The sequence below is a fragment of the Cherax quadricarinatus genome, chromosome 78 (assembly GCF_038502225.1).
Source record: "Cherax quadricarinatus isolate ZL_2023a chromosome 78, ASM3850222v1, whole genome shotgun sequence".
Taxonomy (NCBI): Eukaryota; Metazoa; Arthropoda; class Malacostraca; order Decapoda; family Parastacidae; genus Cherax; species Cherax quadricarinatus.
In genome coordinates, this window is record NC_091369.1 from 9,036,282 (window position 1) to 9,061,406 (window position 25,125).

The window sequence follows — 25,125 nt, forward strand, 5'->3', positions numbered from 1 at the left end:
CGACAACTAGGGGAGCACAATTAGGTGACTATATATAGGCAGAGGTAAAAGGAAAAGTTCTTCAGTGGGTCAAGGACTATCTGAGGAACGGAAAACATTGTAAGGTAGGAAGTATCAAGCTCAGCAAAGGTGACTAGTGGGGTCCAGCAAGGATCGGTATTGGGACCCATACTATTCTTGACATTTGTAAATTATTATTATTATTATTCACTGGGAAGTGCTAAACACTTAGGGGTCATAATACGCCTGGGGAATAGGTAGTAATCTGGTTTGATCCAAAGAAAAATAGAATAAGAGCTTATTCTTTCTCGTGTGTATATGTGTACCAGGATAGTTGCCTCATTTACGTATCCGACACTGTTCGCCAGGTGTCATTCCTCTCGTCATGCTCATTGCCGGAGATCATGACACCCACATATGCCACTACCTACGACCCAGATATCATGCCCTGTCCTCCAGTCCATGCACACCACTACTTGCTACCATGCCCCAAGGTACCAAGAAGTGTATATCTATGTATACACACAGAAGTGTATGTCTTTCAGAGTGTGTACAATGAGAATTAACTTTAATCCCTCTATTAATAATCAACATTATCCACACTGGTGGTGTACAGGTGACATGGAGCTTTAGTAACCCTCGTACAGTTTTTTACTTTAATCGGGGTGATGCGGTAAACCCGTAGGGGTCATTTAGAGCCTAAGGAATGATTAGGTAATCAGGTTTGACTAGAGTGTCGCTCCAGCACCTGGAATATCATATCCTGTGTAAAAAATAAAACACTCTAGTCTTGTGTAAGAAAATCCAGTACCTGCTGGAAGTATTGAAGTGTTGGGTAAAAGGTATCCGTGTAACTAATGACGTTAATTAAAAAAACTTACTTGACCAGGTAATTTCCACTCTTCCCCCTCCCTTCTAATACTCCCCAACGTTCCTCATTAGGGAGGCCAGTGTGGGGGTCTAGATAACGTTTAATATATGGAACTATCGTAGAAACTACAAGGTTAAGATCCTCTTTTTAAATAGCCTGTAAAACTAGCTTCTAAGCCAGTTACTGGCCATCATTTGATAGACCAGTGTCAAGAGGCACTTGTTCAGTTTTCTGACGAATAAACCACCAACTTAAATACCCTTTTTTCATTGCTCTCTCCTTCCCCCTCCCTCCATACCCTCAAACCTCCCCAGGAGTTGGTCCAGTTTAGGACATGGTGGGACCGGCGGGCGGGCAGACGACCCCACCGCCGTCGCTCCTGCTGCTATATAAGCTGATAGGCCAGTCAGGTGGTCGACGGCCATGAAGCTCATACCCACCCACCCACCCAACCAGCGAAAGGCAGGCTCCCACCCAGCCCCAGTCCAGCCAAGACTGTTCACCTGGCCGGATGCCCATCCACTCTAAGATGATTTAAGTATGGGTAAGGCAACTAATGGAGATTATTACTATTATTACATTCATAGGGAGCATTAAACCCGTGAGGGACATACAGCGCCTGGGGAAATGGAAGGCATTCAAGCTCGATTCATGGAATTGGAGCACAGGTCCAATTCCTGAATCAGGAGCCCCTCACCAGCATCAAGGAACCTTACTTTAGGGGAATTATTATTTTTACTCGTTATTTTCAAAGGAAAGAGCTAAACCGGTAGGGGGTTAAACAGCGCCTGGAAAATGGAAGGAAATCGGCTTCGGTCCAGGAAAGGCGTGGAGGTCCCATTTCTTTGATCAAACGCCCCCTCACAGGCGTCATGGCACCTCCTTCAAGGGGTGAATGGTGGAAAAAGAGAGACTTACAGTGCCTTTTATTTTTCATGAATTTTATTACGTTTCTCGTTGGTAAAATATAATAATAAAAGATGTGCTATACGTGACTTTTCCAACGTTTTAAGATGTACGTCATTATTATCATAATGCTGAATAAGGATTAAATAAACGAGGCGAAGAAAGCAACAAGTTAGAAATTAATTAGTGAACATAGTTGTGTAGAAATTTTTAACAAAATCGAATACTTCAGCAGTGTTGTTGGATGACAGTTAAAAGGGGAGCATAAAGGTATATTTTTTATATATTAAAAGTAAGCACTAAATCCGTACGAGTTATGGAAGTGCTATAACCTAGCCAGAGTGAGCTATGACCTGAACATGCCTCATGATAGGCTCATATTATTATCACATGCAAGGGGAAGCGCTAAGCCCACACTGGGTTTATGCAGCGTCTGGAGAACAGGTGGTAATCAGGTTTGAGCCGAGGAGAGAATGTAGGTCCAATTTTTTGCATCAAGAGGCTTTCACCAGCATCAGGGAGGGAACTTAACAAGTATCTTCATCAGGTGCCAGATCAACTAGGCTGTGATGGATATGTGGGGCAGCGGGCCACCAGCAGCAACAGCCTGGTTGACCAGGCAAACGCCATGACCGAGCTCCGGGAGTAGGTTTTCTCTAATGTTAGTATTCATCCTCATAACTTTTAACTTGGTCTTCACAAAAGATAAGTGGGATGGCAGCTGCACACGCAAGACTCCTGTTCTTTTAAGGGTTGCCTGTGATGGGTTTGAGAGATATTCTTCCCTTCCTTGGATCAAACTTATTACCTTACACAAATAACCCGCACATAAAAGAGAGAAGCTTATGACGACGTTTCGGTCCGACTTGGACCATTTACAAAGTCACACTAACCAGAAGTGGAGCAGGACGGCTATATATAGGCAGGAAGAGGTAGTGGTGGAAGTAGTAGTAGTAGCAGTAGTAGTAGTAGTAGTAGTAGTAGTAGTAGAGGTAGTAGTGGTAGTGGTAGAAGTGGGGAATAAGGAAGACGAGCCAGTCAAATACAAAGAAAGGGGAGCACTGCAAGGGAGCTAGGTGCCTACAGAGGGAGAGCAAGTGACTTTGTAAATGGTCCAAGTCGGACCGAAACGTCGCCGTAAGCTTCTCTCTTTTATGTGCGGGTTGTGTATCGTTCTAGTCACGGTATTGTGCCTTTTTTTGTTACTTATTACCTTCCTTTCCCCAGGTGTTGTATGATCCCTACGAGTTTAGCGCTTCCTCCATGAGTATAATGTTTATACTTTTGTGTGAGAGCCTCGCAGCTCACAATCGAGGGACCAGAATTCAGAGTCGAGATATACAAGAACTCTACACCTGGTGCTCGTGTTCTCCTGGCTGCTGGTATATACCTCAGTGCTGCACTTTGAAATAAGCTAAACTCTGAACTCTTAGTCTGTCAAGTGAACGGTGGATAAAATACATTTTCCTTGACAAGAGTTGAACCAAAGAGCATCTGGTAACGAGGAGACGGGTTCAGTTCCTTGGATCAAGAGCTCACCATCATCAAGGTGCCTTCCTTTCAGGAATATACTGTAATTTTAAAGCCCCCTAAAGGGCATGAAGCGCCTTGTGAAATGGAAGACAGATCCTATTCAAGGACACGATAGCTGGCTCCAGTTTTCTGGATGAAGAGCCCTTCAATAACCTTGAAGGGTAATTTTTTTTTAATATCCACGGGGAAGTTCTAAACCCGTAAGTCATACAGCGCCTTCAAAATGGGATAGCTCCCGTGACTTTCATCAAGACGTTTTTACCTGTATTACTCATCTCCTTTAAGAGGACAATTGTCTAAGTAAAGAACACTGACGAGGCAAGTTTGTCCTCTTCACTGACGAGGCAAGTTTGTCCTCTTCACTGACGAGGCAAGTTTGTCCTCTTCACTGACGAGGCAAGTTTGTCCTCTTCACTGACGAGGCAAGTTTGTCCTCTTCAATGACGAGGCAAGTTTGTCCTCTTCACTGACGAGGCAAGTTTGTCCTCTTCACTGACGAGGCAAGTTTGTCCTCTTCAATGACGAGGCAAGTTTGTCCTCTTCACTGACGAGGCAAGTTTGTCCTCTTCAATGACGAGGCAAGTTTGTCCTCTTCAATGACGAGGCAAGTTTGTCCTCTTCAATGACGAGGCAAGTTTGTCCTCTTCATTGACGAGGCAAGTTTGTCCTCTTCAATGACGAGTCAACTTTGTCCTCTTCACTGACGGGGCAAGTTTGTCCTCTTCAATGACGAGGCAAGTTTGTCCTCTTCACTGACGAGGCAAGTTTGTCCTCTTCACTGACGAGGCAAGTTTGTCCTCTTCACTGACGAGGCAAGTTTGTCCTCTTCATTGACGAGGCAAGTTTGTCCTCTTCACTGACGAGGCAAGTTTGTCCTCTTCACTAACGAGGCAAGTTTGTCCTCTTCACTGACGGGGCAAGTTTGTCCTCTTCACTGACGAGGCAAGTTTGTCCTCTTCACTGACGAGGCAAGTTTGTCCTCTTCACTGACGAGGCAAGTTTGTCCTCTTCACTGACGAGGCAAGTTTGTCCTCTTCACTGACGAGGCAAGTTTGTCCTCTTCACTGACGAGGCAAGTTTGTCCTCTTCACTGACGAGGCAAGTTTGTCCTCTTCACTGACGAGGCAAGTTTGTCCTCTTCACTGACGAGGCAAGTTTGTCCTCTTCACTGACGAGGCAAGTTTGTCCTCTTCACTGACGAGGCAAGTTTGTCCTCTTCACTGACGAGGCAAGTTTGTCCTCTTCACTGACGAGGCAAGTTTGTCCTCTTCACTGACGAGGCAAGTTTGTCCTCTTCAATGACGAGGCAAGTTTGTCCTCTTCACTGACGAGGCAACTTTGTCCTCTTCACTGACGAGGCAAGTTTGTCCTCTTCAATGACGAGGCAAGTTTGTCCTCTTCACTGACGAGGCAACTTTGTCCTCTTCACTGACGAGGCAAGTTTGTCCTCTTCACTGACGAGGCAACTTTGTCCTCTTCACTGACGAGGCAACTTTGTCCTCTTCACTGACGAGGCAACTTTGTCCTCTTCACTGACGAGGCAAGTTTGTCCTCTTCACTGACGAGGCAAGTTTGTCCTCTTCACTGACGAGGCAAGTTTGTCCTCTTCACTGACGAGGCAAGTTTGTCCTCTTCAATGACGAGGCAACTTTGTCCTCTTCACTGACGAGGCAACTTTGTCCTCTTCACTGACGAGGCAACTTTGTCCTCTTCACTGACGAGGCAACTTTGTCCTCTTCACTGACGAGGCAAGTTTGTCCTCTTCACTGACGAGGCAAGTTTGTCCTCTTCACTAACGAGGCAACTTTGTCCTCTTCACTGACGGGGCAAGTTTGTCCTCTTCACTGACGAGGCAACTTTGTCCTCTTCACTGACGAGGCAAGTTTGTCCTCTTCACTGACGAGGCAAGTTTGTCCTCTTCACTAACGAGGCAAGTTTGTCCTCTTCACTGACGGGGCAAGTTTGTCCTCTTCACTGACGAGGCAAGTTTGTCCTCTTCACTAACGAGGCAACTTTGTCCTCTTCACTGACGGGGCAAGTTTGTCCTCTTCACTGACGAGGCAACTTTGTCCTCTTCACTGACGAGGCAAGTTTGTCCTCTTCACTGACGAGGCAAGTTTGTCCTCTTCACTGACGAGGCAAGTTTGTCCTCTTCACTGACGGGGCAAGTTTGTCCTCTTCACTGACGAGGCAAGTTTGTCCTCTTCACTAACGAGGCAACTTTGTCCTCTTCACTGACGGGGCAAGTTTGTCCTCTTCACTGACGAGGCAAGTTTGTCCTCTTCACTGACGAGGCAAGTTTGTCCTCTTCACTGACGAGGCAAGTTTGTCCTCTTCACTGACGAGGCAAGTTTGTCCTCTTCAATGACGAGGCAAGTTTGTCCTCTTCACTAACGAGGCAACTTTGTCCTCTTCACTGACGAGGCAAGTTTGTCCTCTTCACTGACGAGGCAAGTTTGTCCTCTTCACTGACGAGGCAAGTTTGTCCTCTTCACTGACGAGGCAAGTTTGTCCTCTTCACTGACGAGGCAAGTTTGTCCTCTTCACTGACGAGGCAAGTTTTTCCTCTTCACTGACGAGGCAAGTTTGTCCTCTTCACTGACGAGGCAAGTTTGTCCTCTTCACTGACGAGGCAAGTTTGTCCTCTTCACTGACGAGGCAAGTTTGTCCTCTTCACTGACGAGGCAAGTTTGTCCTCTTCACTGACGAGGCAAGTTTGTCCTCTTCACTGACGAGGCAAGTTTGTCCTCTTCACTGACGAGGCAAGTTTGTCCTCTTCACTGACGAGGCAAGTTTGTCCTCTTCACTGACGAGGCAAGTTTGTCCTCTTCACTGACGAGGCAAGTTTGTCCTCTTCACTGACGAGGCAAGTTTGTCCTCTTCACTGACGAGGCAAGTTTGTCCTCTTCACTGACGAGGCAAGTTTGTCCTCTTCACTGACGAGGCAAGTTTGTCCTCTTCACTGACGAGGCAAGTTTGTCCTCTTCACTGACGAGGCAAGTTTGTCCTCTTCACTGACGAGGCAAGTTTGTCCTCTTCACTGACGAGGCAAGTTTGTCCTCTTCACTGACGAGGCAAGTTTGTCCTCTTCACTGACGAGGCAAGTTTGTCCTCTTCACTGACGAGGCAAGTTTGTCCTCTTCAATGACGAGGCAAGTTTGTCCTCTTCACTGACGAGGCAACTTTGTCCTCTTCACTGACGAGGCAAGTTTCTCCTCTTCAATGACGAGGCAAGTTTGTCCTCTTCACTGACGAGGCAACTTTGTCCTCTTCACTGACGAGGCAAGTTTGTCCTCTTCAATGACGAGGCAACTTTGTCCTCTTCACTGACGAGGCAACTTTGTCCTCTTCACTGACGAGGCAAGTTTGTCCTCTTCACTGACGAGGCAAGTTTGTCCTCTTCACTGACGAGGCAAGTTTGTCCTCTTCACTGACGAGGCAAGTTTGTCCTCTTCACTGACGAGGCAAGTTTGTCCTCTTCAATGACGAGGCAACTTTGTCCTCTTCACTGACGAGGCAACTTTGTCCTCTTCACTGACGAGGCAACTTTGTCCTCTTCACTGACGAGGCAAGTTTGTCCTCTTCACTGACGAGGCAAGTTTGTCCTCTTCACTGACGAGGCAAGTTTGTCCTCTTCACTAACGAGGCAACTTTGTCCTCTTCACTGACGGGGCAAGTTTGTCCTCTTCACTGACGAGGCAACTTTGTCCTCTTCACTGACGAGGCAAGTTTGTCCTCTTCACTGACGAGGCAAGTTTGTCCTCTTCACTGACGAGGCAAGTTTGTCCTCTTCACTGACGGGGCAAGTTTGTCCTCTTCACTGACGAGGCAAGTTTGTCCTCTTCACTGACGAGGCAACTTTGTCCTCTTCACTGACGGGGCAACTTTGTCCTCTTCACTGACGAGGCAACTTTGTCCTCTTCACTGACGAGGCAAGTTTGTCCTCTTCACTGACGAGGCAAGTTTGTCCTCTTCACTGACGAGGCAAGTTTGTCCTCTTCACTGACGGGGCAAGTTTGTCCTCTTCACTGACGAGGCAAGTTTGTCCTCTTCACTAACGAGGCAACTTTGTCCTCTTCACTGACGGGGCAAGTTTGTCCTCTTCACTGACGAGGCAAGTTTATCCTCTTCACTGACGAGGCAAGTTTGTCCTCTTCACTGACGAGGCAAGTTTGTCCTCTTCACTGACGAGGCAAGTTTGTCCTCTTCACTGACGAGGCAAGTTTGTCCTCTTCACTGACGAGGCAAGTTTGTCCTCTTCACTGACGAGGCAAGTTTGTCCTCTTCACTGACGAGGCAAGTTTGTCCTCTTCACTGACGGGGCAAGTTTGTCCTCTTCACTGACGAGGCAAGTTTGTCCTCTTCACTGACGAGGCAAGTTTGTCCTCTTCACTGACGAGGCAAGTTTGTCCTCTTCACTGACGAGGCAAGTTTGTCCTCTTCACTGACGAGGCAAGTTTGTCCTCTTCACTGACGAGGCAAGTTTGTCCTCTTCACTGACGAGGCAAGTTTGTCCTCTTCACTGACGAGGCAAGTTTGTCCTCTTCACTGACGAGGCAAGTTTGTCCTCTTCACTGACGAGGCAAGTTTGTCCTCTTCACTGACGAGGCAAGTTTGTCCTCTTCACTGACGAGGCAAGTTTGTCCTCTTCACTGACGAGGCAAGTTTGTCCTCTTCACTGACGAGGCAAGTTTGTCCTCTTCACTGACGGGGCAAGTTTGTCCTCTTCACTGACGAGGCAAGTTTGTCCTCTTCAATGACGAGGCAAGTTTGTCCTCTTCAATGACGAGGCAAGTTTGTCCTCTTCACTGACGAGGCAAGTTTGTCCTCTTCACTGACGAGGCAAGTTTGTCCTCTTCAATGACGAGGCAAGTTTGTCCTCTTCAATGACGAGGCAAGTTTGTCCTCTTCAATGACGAGGCAAGTTTGTCCTCTTCACTGACGAGGCAAGTTTGTCCTCTTCACTGACGAGGCAAGTTTGTCCTCTTCACTAACGATGCAAGTTTGTCCTCTTCACTGACGGGGCAAGTTTGTCCTCTTCACTGACGAGGCAAGTTTGTCCTCTTCACTGACGAGGCAAGTTTGTCCTCTTCACTGACGGGGCAAGTTTGTCCTCTTCACTGACGGGGCAAGTTTGTCCTCTTCACTGACGAGGCAAGTTTGTCCTCTTCACTGACGGGGCAAGTTTGTCCTCTTAACTGACGGGGCAAGTTTGTCCTCTTCACTGACGGGGCAAGTTTGTCCTCTTCACTGACGAGGCAAGTTTGTCCTCTTCACTGACGGGGCAAGTTTGTCCTCTTCACTGACGAGGCAACTTTGTCCTCTTCAATGACGAGGCAAGTTTGTCCTCTTCAATGACAGGGCAACTTTGTCCTCTTCAATGACGAGGCAACTTTGTCCTCTTCAATGACGAGGCAACTTTGTCCTCTTCACTGACGAGGCAACTTTGTCCTCTTCACTGACGAGGCAACTTTGTCCTCTTCACTAACGAGGCAAGTTTGTCCTCTTCACTAACGGGGCAAGTTTGTCCTCTTCACTAACGGGGCAAGTTTGTCCTCTTCACTAACGGGGCAAGTTTGTCCTCTTCACTAACGAGGCAAGTTTGTCCTCTTCACTAACGAGGCAACTTTGTCCTCTTCACTGACGAGGCAACTTTGTCCTCTTCACTGACGAGGCAAGTTTGTCCTCTTCACTAACGGGGCAAGTTTGTCCTCTTCACTAACGGGGCAAGTTTGTCCTCTTCACTGACGAGGCAAGTTTGTCCTCTTCACTGACGAGGCAAGTTTGTCCTCTTCACTAACGAGGCAAGTTTGTCCTCTTCACTAACGAGGCAAGTTTGTCCTCTTCACTGACGAGGCAAGTTTGTCCTCTTCACTAACGAGGCAAGTTTGTCCTCTTCACTAACGAGGCAAGTTTGTCCTCTTCACTAACGAGGCAAGTTTGTCCTCTTCACTAACGAGGCAAGTTTGTCCTCTTCACTAACGAGGCAAGTTTGTCCTCTTCACTAATGGGGCAAGTTTGTCCTCTTCACTAACGGGGCAAGTTTGTCCTCTTCACTAACGAGGCAAGTTTGTCCTCTTCACTAACGAGGCAACTTTGTCCTCTTCACTGACGAGGCAACTTTGTCCTCTTCACTGACGAGGCAAGTTTGTCCTCTTCACTAACGGGGCAAGTTTGTCCTCTTCACTAACGGGGCAAGTTTGTCCTCTTCACTGACGAGGCAAGTTTGTCCTCTTCACTGACGAGGCAAGTTTGTCCTCTTCACTAACGAGGCAAGTTTGTCCTCTTCACTAACGAGGCAAGTTTGTCCTCTTCACTGACGAGGCAAGTTTGTCCTCTTCACTAACGAGGCAAGTTTGTCCTCTTCACTAACGAGGCAAGTTTGTCCTCTTCACTAACGAGGCAAGTTTGTCCTCTTCACTAACGAGGCAAGTTTGTCCTCTTCACTAACGGGGCAAGTTTGTCCTCTTCACTGCGGTACATTTCTAGATATGTATGGAAAAATTGTCGTATTTGGTAAAATGTTCTTTGTCAGTTTGTATTAAAGTAAAAATTGGAGGCTCATCAAATAACAGCTTGAGAAAATTATGTCACTGCGTAAATAAAATTAGAAGCTTTTCATTCACGTATTTATTTACAGCATTGATTGATTTACAAAATCCATTACTTATCAATAAGAAAGCAAAGTTTCAGACATGTGGAATCCAATGAATTATTACTTAGTCGTTTGACAACAAAAAAATATTTTAAAACAATTCGGCTTCTTTGAAAAAAAAAAACTTTGCAAAGCGCAATTCAAGTAGATTACTGCAAATATGATGTTACTTTACAACACATGTGCATCCTACAAACATTTCAATAATTCAACCAGTTCTATTTGAACAGAAAATTATTTTGATATAAATACTGTTTTGTAAAGTAAAAGGACACAAGTGCAACTAATGTGACATTTATTGTGGCAACGTTTCGCTCTCCAGGCTTGATAAAGCTCCTGGAGAGCGAAACGTTGCCACAATAAATGTCACATTAGTTGCACTTGTGTCCTTTTACTTTACATATTGTCGGTAATTCTACCAACTTTATTACAAATACTGTTTTAGCAATTACCTTTAATATGCTGCATACAGAAAAAGTCCTTAACCTCTGACGCAATACACTATCTGAATTGCATATTACATGTCAATTTACTTTTATACATAGCAGTAGCCAGCTCATTCTACTGTGTATAGTGTAGGCAACATAAATCAGCAATAGTTAAAGAATATGACGGTAATATTCTTCATAAGCGAGTAGGGTTGCTAATAATTAAGCTCCCAATTCAAATAAATTTATCTACATTTCCTCTTCCACAAATTGTTTAAAATAAAAAAGGTTTAAAATAAACAGCAGTAAATGGTTGTAAACTGGCCAAGCTTCATTTAAGGCCAAGTGTCGATGTAAGCTGATCAAGCTTTATTCAGTAAAGGTTAGGTGTGGTTATAGTTTGGTCGAGGTTCACTCAAGGCTGAGTGTATTTATAGGTTGCTTAAAAGCTTTATTTATTTCTGGGTGTAGAACACAGTATGTGCAGTGGGTCCGCAAAGATTATGTTCCTTGATGTACTGACTGATATCAAAGTTGTTGCCGTCATTAATACTCTTGGGAATAGACTGAAACTCTGGGTTTTCGCTAATTCGCTGTTCAAAGAGGTAGACTGTGTACCGATGTCTGACAGGTTGCTGTGTCGTAGGGGGTTGAATGTAGTCTGTGGGAAAAAAAAGTGATTGTTATTAAATCCACGGGAAAACGCTAAACCCCAAAGGTCATGCAGGCTCTGCTGAATGGAAGGCAATCAGATTTGATCCAAGGAAGAGGAGGGTAGGTCCAGTTCTTCGGATCAAAATCCCTTCGCTGTAGGTAAATGGATTAACTTGCAACAAGCCAGGAGCTCTATTAAGCTTATTGAAAGACGAACAAAACTAACTTTAAATAAAATATCCAAACATTGCAACCGTAACTTGAGTGTCAATATATATCATATATACATATTCTCAAAGAGCTTCACAGAAAGCATTCTTCAGCGGTGCCTAATACTTAATAACGACAAACACTAGCCCACATGTACCATGCAAATTTTATATATAATGGATGTTATGACTGTATGTATATAATATATATGTATTTTGTCTACATATATGTCATGTCCAATAGGTAAAATTGGTCAATTAACAAGAACTCATTTAAAGTTTTAAGTCCTTTCTAAAATTTCCTCTTACGTTTAAAGATATATTTTTTTAATTTATGTTAATGTAAAAATTAATAATTTTGTACCAAAAGAACCCTAGAAAGCTTACCTAGCACAATTTAATTTAGCCTAATCCAACTAAATAGTTTAGATAAGTTTACAATAATTTAATAAACAATGAAATATATTTTTTTTCGTTAGGTTCAGAATGAATTCTGCGAAATTAGCGTATACACAAATTTTCGCTTGCCTTATTCGGCAAGAAAAGCGTTGCTATTTAAGCCAAAATCGGAAGTTTTACCTATTCGGCACAATATATGTATATATAATGGGAAGTACAATGCCTGCACTTTAAAGGAGGGGTTTGGGATATCGGCAGTTTGGAGGGACTTCTAAACTGTCGTACCTGAGCGCCTCTGCAAACAGTGATTATGTGTGCTGTGAAAGTGTTGAATGACAGTATTTTTCTTTTTTGGGAGGATTTTCTTTTTGGGTCACCCTGCCTCGGTGGGAGACGACCGACGTGTTGAAATATATATAATATTATTTATATATATACCTGGAGTTTACCTGGAGAGAGTTCCGGGGGGTCAATGCCCCCGCGGCCCGGTCTGTGACCAGGCCTCCTGGTGGATCAGAGCCTGATCAACCAGGCTGTTGCTGTTGGCTGCACGCAAACCAACGTACGAGCCACAGCCCGGCTGGTCAGGAACCGACTTTAGGTGCTTGTCCAGTGCCAGCTTGAAGACTGCCAGGGGTCTGTTGGTAATCCCCCTTATGTATGCTGGGAGGCAGTTGAGCAGTCTCGGGCCCCTGACACTTATTGTATGGTCTCTTAACGTGCTAGTGACACCCCTGCTTTTCATTGGGGGGATGTTGCCACGTCTGCCAAGTCTTTTGCTTTCGTAGTGAGTGATTTTCGTGTGCAAGTTCGGTACTAGTCCCTCTAGGATTTTCCAGGTGTATATAATCATGTATCTCTCCCGCCTGCGTTCCAGGGAATACAGGTTTAGGAACCTCAAGCGCTCCCAGTAATTGAGGTGTTTTATCTCCGTTATGCGCGCCGTGAAGGTTCTCTGTACATTTTCTAGGTCAGCAATTTCACTTGCCTTGAAAGGTGCTGTTAGTGTGCAGCAATATTCCAGCCTAGATAGAACAAGTGACCTGAAGAGTGTCATCATGGGCTTGGCCTCCCTAGTTTTGAAGGTTCTCATTATCCATATATTTATATATATATATATGTATATATATATATATATATATATATATATATATATATATATATATATATATATATATATATATATATATATATGTCGTGCCGAATAGGCAGAACTTGCGATCTTGGCTAAAATAGCAACACTCATCTTGCCATATATGACAAGTGAAAATTTGTGTATGCAATAATTTCGCCAAAATAACTCTGAACCTAACGAAAAAAATATATTTATCTGTGTTTGTTTAGTATTAAATTATTGTAAACAAATCTAAAATATATATAGTTGGGTTAGGCTAAAATAAATTGTTCTTGTTATAATAAGGTTAGGTAAGTTTTCTAAGATTCTTTAGGTGCAAAATAAAAAAAATTTTCACTAACATTAATGAAAAAAATATATCTTTAAACGTATAAGAGAAAATTTTAGAAAGGACTTAATTTTAAAAGAGTTCTTGCTAATTGACCAGTTTTACATATTCGGCACGACATATATATATATTCTCAAACAGCCTTCGAAGAAATTAATATGACAAGTCAAATTAGAATGGCACAGAATAAAAATGTGTGTACTTACCAAAACTGTTTCGTCCGGTCATCAACATTCCCAGCACAATATCAACTCCCTGTTGTAAAGATAATTATGAAAATACATTCATTAGTCTGAGGTAAAAGCAAAATAAAAAATGGAAGGTTTAAAGAAAAGTTTAATTATAGTGTACTGTTATTACAACAATGCCATTATTATACAATAAATAAAATAAAGCTATATGACAAAGAAAATAGGTCGTTCATGAATTTTACTTCGTTACTACAGTAAAGAACAGTAAGATAAGGAAGTGGCTCCCTACCAGATATATTTATAAAATCAACATTTTTTTTTCAACAAGTCAGCCGTCTCCCACCGAGGCAGGGTGACCCAAAAAGAAATAAAAAATCCCCAAAAAGAAAATACTTTTCATCATTCAATACTTTCACTTCACTCATGCATAATCACTGTCTTTGCAGAGGCGCCCAGATACAACAGTTTAGAAGCATATATGAAGATATATAACATATCTCTCCAAACTGCCAATATCCAAACCTCTCCTTTAAAGTGCAGGTATTGTACTTCCTATTTCCAGTACTCAAGTGCGGCTATATAAAAATAACAGGTATTCCTGAATACTTTCACTAAATATTACCCTGCTCACACTCCAAAAGCTCGTGTCCCAAAAACCATTCGTCTCCATTCACCCCTATCTAACACGCTCACACACGCTTGCTGGAAGTCCAAGCCCCTCGCCCACAAAACCTCCTTTACCCCCTCCATCCAACCTTTTCGAGGACGACTCCTACTCCGCCTTCCTTTCCCTACAGATTATACGCTCTCCAAGTCATTCTACTTTGATCCATTTTCTCTAAATGACCAAACCACCTCAACCCCTCTTCCGCCCTCTGACTAATTCTTTTATTAACTCCACACCTTCTCCTAATTTTCACACTCCGAATCCTCTGCATAATATTTACACTACACATTGCCCTTAGACAGGACATCTCCACCGCCTCCATCCGCCGCCTCGCTGCAGCATTTGCAACCCAAGCTTCATACCCATATAAGAGTGTTGCTACCACTATATTTTCATACATTCCCTTCTTTACCTCCGTTTATAACGTTTTTTGTCTTCACAAATACCTCAATGCACCACTCGCCTTTTTTCTTTCAATTCTATGATTAGCCTCATCCTTCATAAATCCATCTGCTGACACGCCAACTCCCAAATATCTGAGAGCATTCACTTCTTCCATACTCCCTCTCTCCAATGTGATATCCAATTTTTCTTTAAATCTTTTGATACCCTCATCAACTAACTCTTACCCATGTTCACTTTCAACTTTCTACCTTTACACACCCTCCCAAACTCATCCACTGACCTTTGCAACTTTTCTTTAGTCTCCCATAAGCACAGTATCAACAGCAAAAAGTAACTTTGTCAACTCCCATTTTGTATTTGAATCCCCGTAATTTAATCCCACCCTTCTCCCTAACACCCTAGCATTTACTTCTTTCAAAACTCCATCTATAAATATATTAAACAACCATGGTGACATTACACATCCCTGTCTAAGACCTACTTTTCCGGGGAAGTATTCTCCCTCTCTTCTACACACCCTAACCTGAGCCTCAAAATACTTTTTACAGCATTTAGTAACTACCTATTCCATATACTTGCAACATCTGCCACATTGCTCCTCTATCCACTCTATCATATGCCTTTTCTAAATTCATAAATGCAATAAAAACTTCCCTACCTTTACCTAAATACTGTTCACATATATGCTTTAATGTAAACACTCGATCTATACATCCCCTACCACTCTAAAGCCTCCTTGCTCATCTGCAGTCCTACTCTCTCTTACCCCTAATTCTTTCAATAATAACCATACCGTACACTTTACCTGTTATACTCAATAAACTTATTCCCCTATAATTTTTACAATCTCTCTTGTCCCCCTTCTCTTTATATAAAGGAACTATACATGCTCTTTGCCAATCCCTAGGTACCTTCCCCTCTTTCATGCATTTTTTTTTTCAACAAGTCGGCCGTCTCCCACCGAGGCAGGGTGACCCAAAAAAGAAAGAAAATCCCCAAAAAGAAAATACTTTCATTATCATTCAACACTTTCACCACACTCACACATTATCACTGTTTTTGCAGAGGTGCTCAGAATACAACAGTTTAGAAGCATATACGTATAAAGATACACAACATATCCCTCCAAACTGCCAATATCCCAAACCCCTCCTTTAAAGTGCAGGCATTGTACTTCCCATTTCCAGGACTCAAGTCCGACTATATGAAAATAACCGGTTTCCCTGAATCCCTTCACTAAATATTACCCTGTTCACACTCCAACAGACCGTCAGGTCCCAAGTATCATTCGCCTCCATTCACTATCTAACACGCTCACGCACGCTTGCTGGAAGTCCATGCCCCTCGCCCAGAAAACCTCTTTTAACCCCTCTCTCCAACCCTTTCGAGGACGACCCCTACCCCGCCTTCCTTTCCCTATAGATTTATATGCTTTCCATGTCATTCTACTTTGATCCATTCTCTCTAAATGACTAAACCACCTCAACAACCCCTCTTCTGCCCTCTGACTAATACTTTTATTAACTCCACACCTTTTCCTAATTTCCACACTCCGAATTTTCTGCATAATATTTACACCACACATTGCCCTTAGACAGGACATCCCCACTGCCTCCAACCGTCTCCTCGCTGCTGCATTTACCACCCAAGCTTCACATCCACATAAGAGTGTTGGTACTACTATACTTTCATACATTCCCTTCTTTGCCTCCATAGATAACGTTTTTTTGACTCCACTTATACCTCAACGCACCACTCACCTTTTTTCCCTCATCAATTCTATGATTAACCTCATCCTTCATAAACCCATCCGCCGACACGTCAACTCCCAAGTATCTGAAAACATTCACTTCTTCCATACTCCTCCTCCTCAATTTGGTATCCAATTTTTCTTTAAATCATTTGATACCCTCATGCATTTATTAAACAAAAATACCAACCACTCCAACACAAGATCCCCTCCCCCCTGCTTTTAACATTTGTCATGATCCCGTCAGTTCCTGCTGCTTTACCCCCTTTCATTCTACGTAATGCCTCATGCACCTCCCCCCCACTCACATCCTGCTCTTCTTCACTCCTAAAAGATGTCATACCTCCCTGGCCAGTGCATGAAAGTACCGCCTCTTTCATCACCGACATTTAAAAGTTCCTCAAAATATTCCCGCCATCTACCCAATACCTCCAGCTCCCCGTCTATTAACTCCCTTACTGTTTTTAACTGACAAATCCATTCGTTCCCTAGGCTTTCTTAACATGTTTATCTCGCTCCACTTTTTTTTTTATTTTCAGCAAAATTTCTTGCCAGTGCCTCTCCCACTATTTCATCTGCTCTCCTTTTGCACTCTCTCACCACTCTCTTCACCTTTCTTTTACTCTACATATACACTGCTCTTCTTACAACACTTCTGCTGTGTAAAAAACCTCTCATAAGCTACCTTTTTCTCTTTTATCACACCCTTTACTTCATTCCACCAATCACTCCTCTTTCCTCCTGCCCCCACCCTCCTATATCCACAAATTTCTGCCCCACATTCTAATACTGTATTTTCAAAATTATCCCAACCCTCTTCAACCCCTTCCCCCTCCACAATTCATACTTGCATTATCCCACACTTCTGCCAATAGTTGCTTATATCTCACCCGAACTTCCTCCTCCCTTAGTTTATACACTTTCACCTCTCTTACTTGCTGTTGCCATTTTCTTTTTGTCCCATCTACCTCTTACTCTAACTGTAGCTACAACTAAATAATTATCCGATACATCCGTAGCCCCTCTATAAACATGTAGAGCCTGAAGCCTACCCATCAACATATAATCTAACAAACTACTTTCATTACGTGCTGTATCATACCTTATATACTTATCCTCTTTTTTTCATAAAATATGTATTACTTATTACCAAACCTCTTTCTACACATAGCTCAATTAAAGGCTCCCCATTTTCATTTACCCCTGGCACCCCAAATTTACCTACTACTCCCTCCACAACATTTTTACCCACTTTAGCATTGAGATCCCCAACCACAAGTACTCTCTCACTTGGTTCAAAACTCCCCACGCACTCAACATTTCCCAAAATCTCTCTCTCCTCTACATTCTCTCTTCTCCAGGTGCATAAGCACTTACTATAACCCACTTTTCACACCCAACCATTATTTTACACCACATAATCCTTGAATTTATACATTTATATTCCCTCTATTGTTTCTCAAATATGATGCTGTCAGGCAAAGGAATTATACAAAATGACAATGCTAATTTTTTTTTTCAACACATCGGTCGTCTCCCACCCAGGCAGGGTGACCCAAAAAGAAAATACTTTCAGCATTCAACACTTTCACCTCACTCATATATAATCACTGTCTGCAGAGGCGCTCAGATACGACAGTTTAAAAGTTAACCTCCAAACTGCCAATATCCCAAACCCCTCCTTTAAAGTGCAGGCATTGTACTTCCCATTTCCAGGACTCAAGTCCAGCTAACCATGTAAAAATGGTTATATGGGCAACTGGTTACTTATGAATTATAGGCAAAATTTTGAGCCCTAAAGGTATGGCAGATATATGTTGAGTGTGCTAGAAATATTAGACCCTGGCTCACACAGTATTTTAACGCCTCTATTCCTAAATTTACTATGATGTCTTTGTTTCAAGTTTTACCATATATCTTCTTTCCTAGTTATTGCAATGTTTCAACGTTCCTCTTGCACTGTCCTTCCTTCAGTGCAAACTCTGCCATTTTCGGTGTGTAGCCCTGCTTGCCGCAAGGTTTTCCTGATGTAAATATGAAATTATTTTGATTCTTCTGAGTTTAATTCTGTCTGCTTCCGTCCTAATTTGTAGATATTCAATTTCTAACCTTTCAATTTTTTTACATTAGGTTTGTTCTATACATTTCTCATGCTTATGAGTGGTGGAACTTAAGCGAGAGTGAGAGGACTGAATGGTCGAGACGAGTTGGGAATGGAAGGGAGACTTGGGAGATGTGGGAGTTAATGTTTGTATTTAACAAGATTGGGTACATCTGCAGTGTTCTGCAGATGTATCCAATTAGTGGGAACAAAAGCTAGCCAGGTTTCTGTCATATTCCATCACACAGGACAAAGCTCATAGAAGAGTTCAAATCCGTCAGCCTGAGCTGGTAAGACTTCAGTAGGGCAACGAAGATATCCTCAAGCATTTCAACAAGGAAACTTTAAAGGTTTCTTTCCAGCATAGCTAGTTACTATCACTTATGAACTGCCATCTCTGGTGTGAATGTGGGCTGGTTGGTGCCGAGCACTAGTCAAGGAGAAGCATTGACATACAAAGCTTATATAGAGGTTCAAGAGGTTTAACATGGTTGCTGTTCTATATGTTGAGTCTCCAAAATGGCAATGTACTCTTTGATTTTTTTCCTTTGTTACAGGGATTGTGTAATGGTACTGGCAGGAGAAATTTTACTTTTACAGTCGACTAACATCCATTTTTTTTTTTTTTTTAAATTTGTAGGTGAACATAGGCTGCAGATATAAGGAGACTTGCGCATACGTCTAGGCCTGCCTGCGAATAGAACCCGCGTACCTTTGGTTGCCAACTAAATGTTCTACAACTAAACTATAGGCCACCTCAATAATGCCAAATTCCGTGACATTTCTTAATCTCTGTGAGTCTTGGGCAACAAGACCACCCTATGTGAGATTACGAGATTCCACATACCTACATTCACATTATCTCCACTCTGTTCCTTGCTCTTTTACTTTCCAAGTTCGATATCAATTTCCCTACTCAGCTTCTGTTAAGTAATTTTTTACTCCCAGAGTGCACCATGCCTTGGCTTGTCAACGATCATTATAACCATAATTTTGTCCCTCTAAACTTTCTTTTTCCATTAAGCTGATCTAGTACCAATAGCTTCGATAGTCATTTCTTCGGTCGCTTGCTTAATTTCCTTATCCTTCATGACTTAAACAAAGATCGTACTTGGCTAATACACTTCATCCACAATCTTCTCAATTCCGTTATTACAGTCACTTGCGGTATCTAGCTCTCCCTCTTCCAAACGTCTAGAACCCGCCCGTTTCCTTAAAATAATTGAAATAGGTTCTAGTCTCTGCTCAAGCGTCTTTAATTAAAATTCCATTTTCTTGACGGTTTTGTTATTATCAAGTCAATTTTTTCATCCACAGCTACCTCAATATAACGCTTGCGTGCGTGTATGAACGAACCAAAACGTTTTATTATAATCCCAGCCGTAAATGCATAATATTAAGCAGGAAAATCAAAATGTCATTTAACACTGGTCAGTAATAGGAACCAACCCGCATGAAGACGTGGACAGGAAAAAAAAAAGTTTTCTATATATTTCGACCTTGATCATAGCTCCTTATTATCATAATACCAAGGATGAGAAAAAAATAGTACCAGGGCAGCGCCTGGCTGAAGCCTCTCAAAAAATCCCTCAGCTCCCTAAATTAAATACTAATAATAATAATGCTGCTTCAAAACAGGTCTGCTAGCCACCTTTCCAACCAAATAGTCACCGCTAAGCCCTCCAGTACAGAAATTCTGGCGCCACACCTGCTTAATACTAGTATACTGAAAAAAGACGATATATGAATACAATGAATACAATAAATATATAAATGCAATGACTGCAATCATACTGTATAAAATTGACAATTACTACGAAAAGAATGCAACCCTGCGAGAACACGGTCAACACATTAACAAATAGAACATTCATTTACCCTGATAGCCCAGCGCAGCCAGTGCAGATACACCTTATCAACATCTTGATTTTCAGCATCAGGGTCGACCATCATCACGGTGTAGAGTTTTGCCTGAAAGAAACATGAGAATTTAAATCTGAGAAGTTTGTGGCTACAACTTAAACAAGTTTGTCTGTACGTCAAACAATAACGTTCTCTCTCTCTCACACACACACACACACACGTACATATATAATAGGGGTCGTCATAAGAAAAGGCTGGAAAGAGGGAGTAACGGAAGTTTTGTTTGCAAGGGGCTTGGACATACGAAAACATATTTTAGCGTGTTAGATAGCAGTGAGTGGAGACAAACAGTTTTTAGGACCTAACGAGCTGTTGGAGTGTTAGCAAGGTAATATTTTGTGAAGGGATTCAGGGCAAACCGGTTAACTAGACTTCAGTCCTAGAGGTGGGAAGAACAGTACCTGCACTCTGAAGGAAGGGTTTGGGAATTTTGCTGTTTGGAGGGATATATGTAAACCGTGGTATCTGCTCGCCTCTGGCAAGACAGTGATAGTGTGAATAATGGTGAAAGTGTTTCTTTTCCGCCAACCCTTAGTCCATAACGAATATATTTTACTTTTACTTGCCCACTGTTACGTTAATGTATGTATGTATGTATGTGTATGTATATATATACATACATATATATATATATATATATATATATATATATACATATATACATATATATATATATATATATATATATATATATATATATATATATATATATATGCATATATATATATATATATATATATATATATATATATATATATATATATATATATATATATATATATATATATATGCATATATATATATATATATATATATATGCATATATATATATATATATATATATGCATATATATATATATATATATATATATATATATATATATATATATATATATATATATATATCATATATATATATATATATATATATATATATATCATATATATATATATATATATATATATATATATATATATATATATATCATATATATATATATATATATATATATATATATATATATATATCATATATATATATATATATATATATATATATATATATATATATATATATATATATATATATATATATATATATATATATATATATACATATATACATATATATATATATATATATATATATATATATATATATATATATATATATATATATATATATATATATATATATATATATATATATATATATATAACGCAGTTGACTATAAAAATTATTATATTATAGTCAAGTATGGTAATAGGAAATTCTCGGAAAACGCAGTCATATTCCGACTTTACTAGTCAAGAGCTGCTACTAAAAGTTAACAAAGGTCATCCATGTGTATTGGCATATTAAACATTCACCGATTTCTTAGTCATCACTATCAACATTTTTTCCCCGTTCACTATTTCCTCTCCCACACTTACACATCCAACTATTACGCTTATTCAATTATTTTTTCTTTATACTTTTCTGTATAATTCTACTTTTTTGTTTTCAGTTATTTCCACTAGCAAAAAATAAGTTTTTCTTTTTTTTCTGATATCAGTTTCCATATATCCCTTCCAGTGGCGTACCTTCCTTTGTGGCTTGAAGAACGTGACGTCCACATGTATGTGGACAGACATGTAGTCACACCAAGAACTTATTAATACAATGACAGTGGTTCACTTTTAAGTAAATTATTCTCATGAATTGAAAAAACTCCCCTGAAAGCGAAACTTTGTCCACATAAAAAGCTTGTTCTGCCTGCTTGAGTCTTTGTTTTATTTATTTATAAATTTTAGCATACATACAGAGGTACAAAAAAATACAGGTAAGAGCAGCATGCCAAAGCCACTTATATGCATAGCATTACGGGCTGGCTTAAAATTAACTTAAGATTAACTAAGCAATGATGAAATCAGTGATAAGACATTATTGTAAACAGATAACTATAAAATACAAATGAGTATTACAAAGACAGGTCATGTGGTTGCATGCATTGCTGTTCATTCAGGTAGTGTATTTAAAAAAAAATAAAGTTAGGTTTACCATTTGTGTGATATAATTGTGAGTAACATTTAGGATATACAATTTATATGGTTCAGTTATTCAGTATTTATTTGGTTTTGAGTGAGTAAGTGAACTTTGAGAAGAGACTTGAATTTATAAACAGGTAGTGTTTCTTTTATATTTACAGGTAATGAATTCCAGATTTTAGGGCCTTTTATGTGCATTGAGTTTTTGCATAGCGTGAGATGGACACGAGGAACATCAAAGAGTGATCTGTGCCTTGTATTATGGTCATGTGTTCTGTTGAGGTTGGCAAGGAGATGTTTGAGGGGAGGGTTAATATCAGAGTTAAGTGTTCTATGTATGTAATAGGTGCAATGATAAGTATGGATATTTTGTATGGTGAGTAGGTTGAGTGTTTTGAATATTGGTGGAGTGTGCTGCCTGTAGTGAGAATTTGTTATCATTCTAACTGCAGCCTTTTGTTGGGTAATTAGTGGTCTGAGATGGTTAGTTGTTGTTGAGCCCCATGCACAAATTCCATAGGTGAGATAGGGGTAAATAAGAGAGTGATAAAGGGCCAGGAGGGCTGACTGTGAAACATAGTACCGTATCTTCGATAGTATGCCTACAGTCTTGGAAATTTTCTTAGAAATTTGTTGTATATGTGTATGAAATTTGAGTCTATTATCGAGGTGGATTCCTAAGAATTTTCCCTCTGTTAGCTTTGTGATAGGTGATCCGTTTATCGTTATGTTAAGAGGTACATCTGTAGCTCTGCTACCAAACTGAATGAAGTAGGTTTTGTCAATGTTTAGTGTAAGTTTGTTAGTCCTCATCCAGGTAGATATTTTCTGTAATTCGGTGTTTACAGTATTGGCTAGCGTGACTGGGCTCGGGTGAGAGAAGACGTATGTGGTGTCATCTGCAAAAAGTGTGGGTTTGAGTAATTGCGAAGCATTTGGTAGGTCATTTATGTATAGGAGAAAGAGAAGAGGGCCAAGGACACTTCCCTGTGGGACACCAACTGTAATTGGTTGTGCGGAAGAGCTTGCCCCATTTGCGTACACATATTGGCTTCTGTTGCTGAGGTAAGACTTGAGGTAGTTGAGGGAGTGCCCTCTAATACCATAGTGTGACAATTTTACGTGGAGCAAGTCATGGTCAACTGTATCAAAAGCTTTACGTAAGTCAATGAAGATCCCCAGTGGGACTTCTTTTTTCTCTATTGCAGTGTATATATGTTCAAGCATGTGTATAATAGCATCATTAGTATTTTTATTAGGCCTGAATCCAAATTGGCAGGGGTTGAGAATGTTATGGGAGATGAGGTAGGAGTAGATTCGTTTATGAATTAATTTTTCGAAGATTTTTGAGAGAGGGTGTAAATTGGATATTGGCCTATAGTTATTCAACTCTGTTTGGTCTCCTCCTTTATGGATCGGGGTGACCCTTGCTATTTTGAGAACTGTAGGGAAGGTGGAGGATTCAATGGATTTGTTAAAGAGTGTTGCAATGATTGGTGATAGTACTTGTGACGCTTTTTTGTATATAAAGGGTGGTAAGGTATTTAAATCTCCTGCCTTGTTTTTCAGTGCGTTGATAATAAAGGAGACTTCATATGGGTTAGTCGGAGCCAGGAACAGTGTGTTCGGGTAGTTGCCAGTGAGGTAGTCATTTGGTGGGGTATCTGAGCTTGGGATATTATTGGCAAGGTTTTGACCTATAGTGGAAAAGAAATCATTGAGTCTGTTTGCTGTTTCTGTTGGTGGGAGTTGGGGTTCATCTGATTTTGCTAATTTTATTTCGCTATGTCGTGATATCTTTTTTGTTCCCAGAATTTCTGGTAGGGTCTTCCAGGTCTTTTTTATATCACCTCGTAAGTTGGATAATCTGTTCTCATAATACAATTTTTTTGCCCTTCTTATCAGGCTGGTTAGGATTGACGAGTAACGTTTTGTTTGGTCTCTGGTTATGTGACCCATTCTGTACTGTTTTTCATATCGGTGTTTTGTATTTATGGATTTGAGAATGCTGGGTGTTAGCCAGGGACTGTTCAGTCTCTTAGCTGTCATCTGTTTAGTTTTTTTAGGGCAGTGCTTGTTATAAAGGTATTGGGTCTTCCGTTATGTCATCCGTCAGCGAACTTTCCCTATCATAAGCTTACAAAAGTATATAAACGTAGTCAAATATCAACGTATAATCAGACCCAAATGAGGCTATTTATGGAAAGGTTTAAGGCAGTGCAACTAATGTCGGTCGTGGATTTGGTGAAGTGTTATTCAAACCAGTTTTTTAAATGTGTATACGACATTACTCTCAAATGCTTCAAGTACACTTATTTGGTAGTTTTAACAAATGACTGTTTCTTAATATATTAAAATTTTTTTGTTTCTTTGGTAGCCCTTTTATTTTTTACTATTTTTCAATCAGTTTTCCATTAATATTATAATATTCTCAGAAAGTTAAAGCGGGCCGAGTCATTCAAAGCTGTTGTGCCTTATAGAGGACAACCGTAGACGGAAATATGAGGGGTGAGAGAAGGCAGCAATAGTTGGTGCAGTAAATTAGTTTCCGTTAAGAACTTTTGCTTGAACCTGAATTATAGGTGAGAGTTTCAGAGAATGCAGACAGTAATAGGCATGCGGAACGTGCTTACTAGTTTGCAGGTTTATTGACCTGAACAGAATAATGACCAGGGATATAACAAGAGACGACCTTTTATGTCTGCTGAAGATGCGACAACAGCCAGTGTCGAATGTGGACAGGGGATGAGAGGAATCAAAATATCGCTTGTAACAAATAAGGTAGATGGTAAACATGTATATGACGGAAGTGAAGAGTGGGTGTAATTCTGCTGTGAAAAAAACTGCCATGTGAGCTAAATTAAGAGCGTTTGTGATTTCTCACAGTAATGTGATAAATCAAGAATGCGTTTGGAATGTCAGTATTTTTCACTACAGAGAAG

General features: G+C 40.8%; 2 protein-coding genes across 2 annotated transcripts in view; one reads left to right on the plus strand and one right to left on the minus strand.

Annotated features, from left to right (window-relative positions):
- Tsp26A (Tetraspanin 26A) overlaps positions 1-25,125 on the plus strand; it is a 257,157-nt gene that overhangs the window by 65,159 nt on the left and 166,873 nt on the right. The window lies entirely within an intron of this gene.
- LOC128701660 (cytadherence high molecular weight protein 1-like) overlaps positions 9,926-25,125 on the minus strand; it is a 71,486-nt gene continuing 56,286 nt past the window's right edge. Inside the window, exons 4-6 of the mRNA XM_070101682.1 lie at positions 20,111-20,203; positions 13,325-13,373; positions 9,926-11,054 (exon numbers count right to left, since the gene is read on the minus strand). Of these exons, the coding sequence (XP_069957783.1) occupies positions 10,849-11,054; positions 13,325-13,373; positions 20,111-20,203 (348 nt within the window). The 3' untranslated portion in view covers positions 9,926-10,848. The remainder of the gene's footprint in view (positions 11,055-13,324; positions 13,374-20,110; positions 20,204-25,125) is intronic.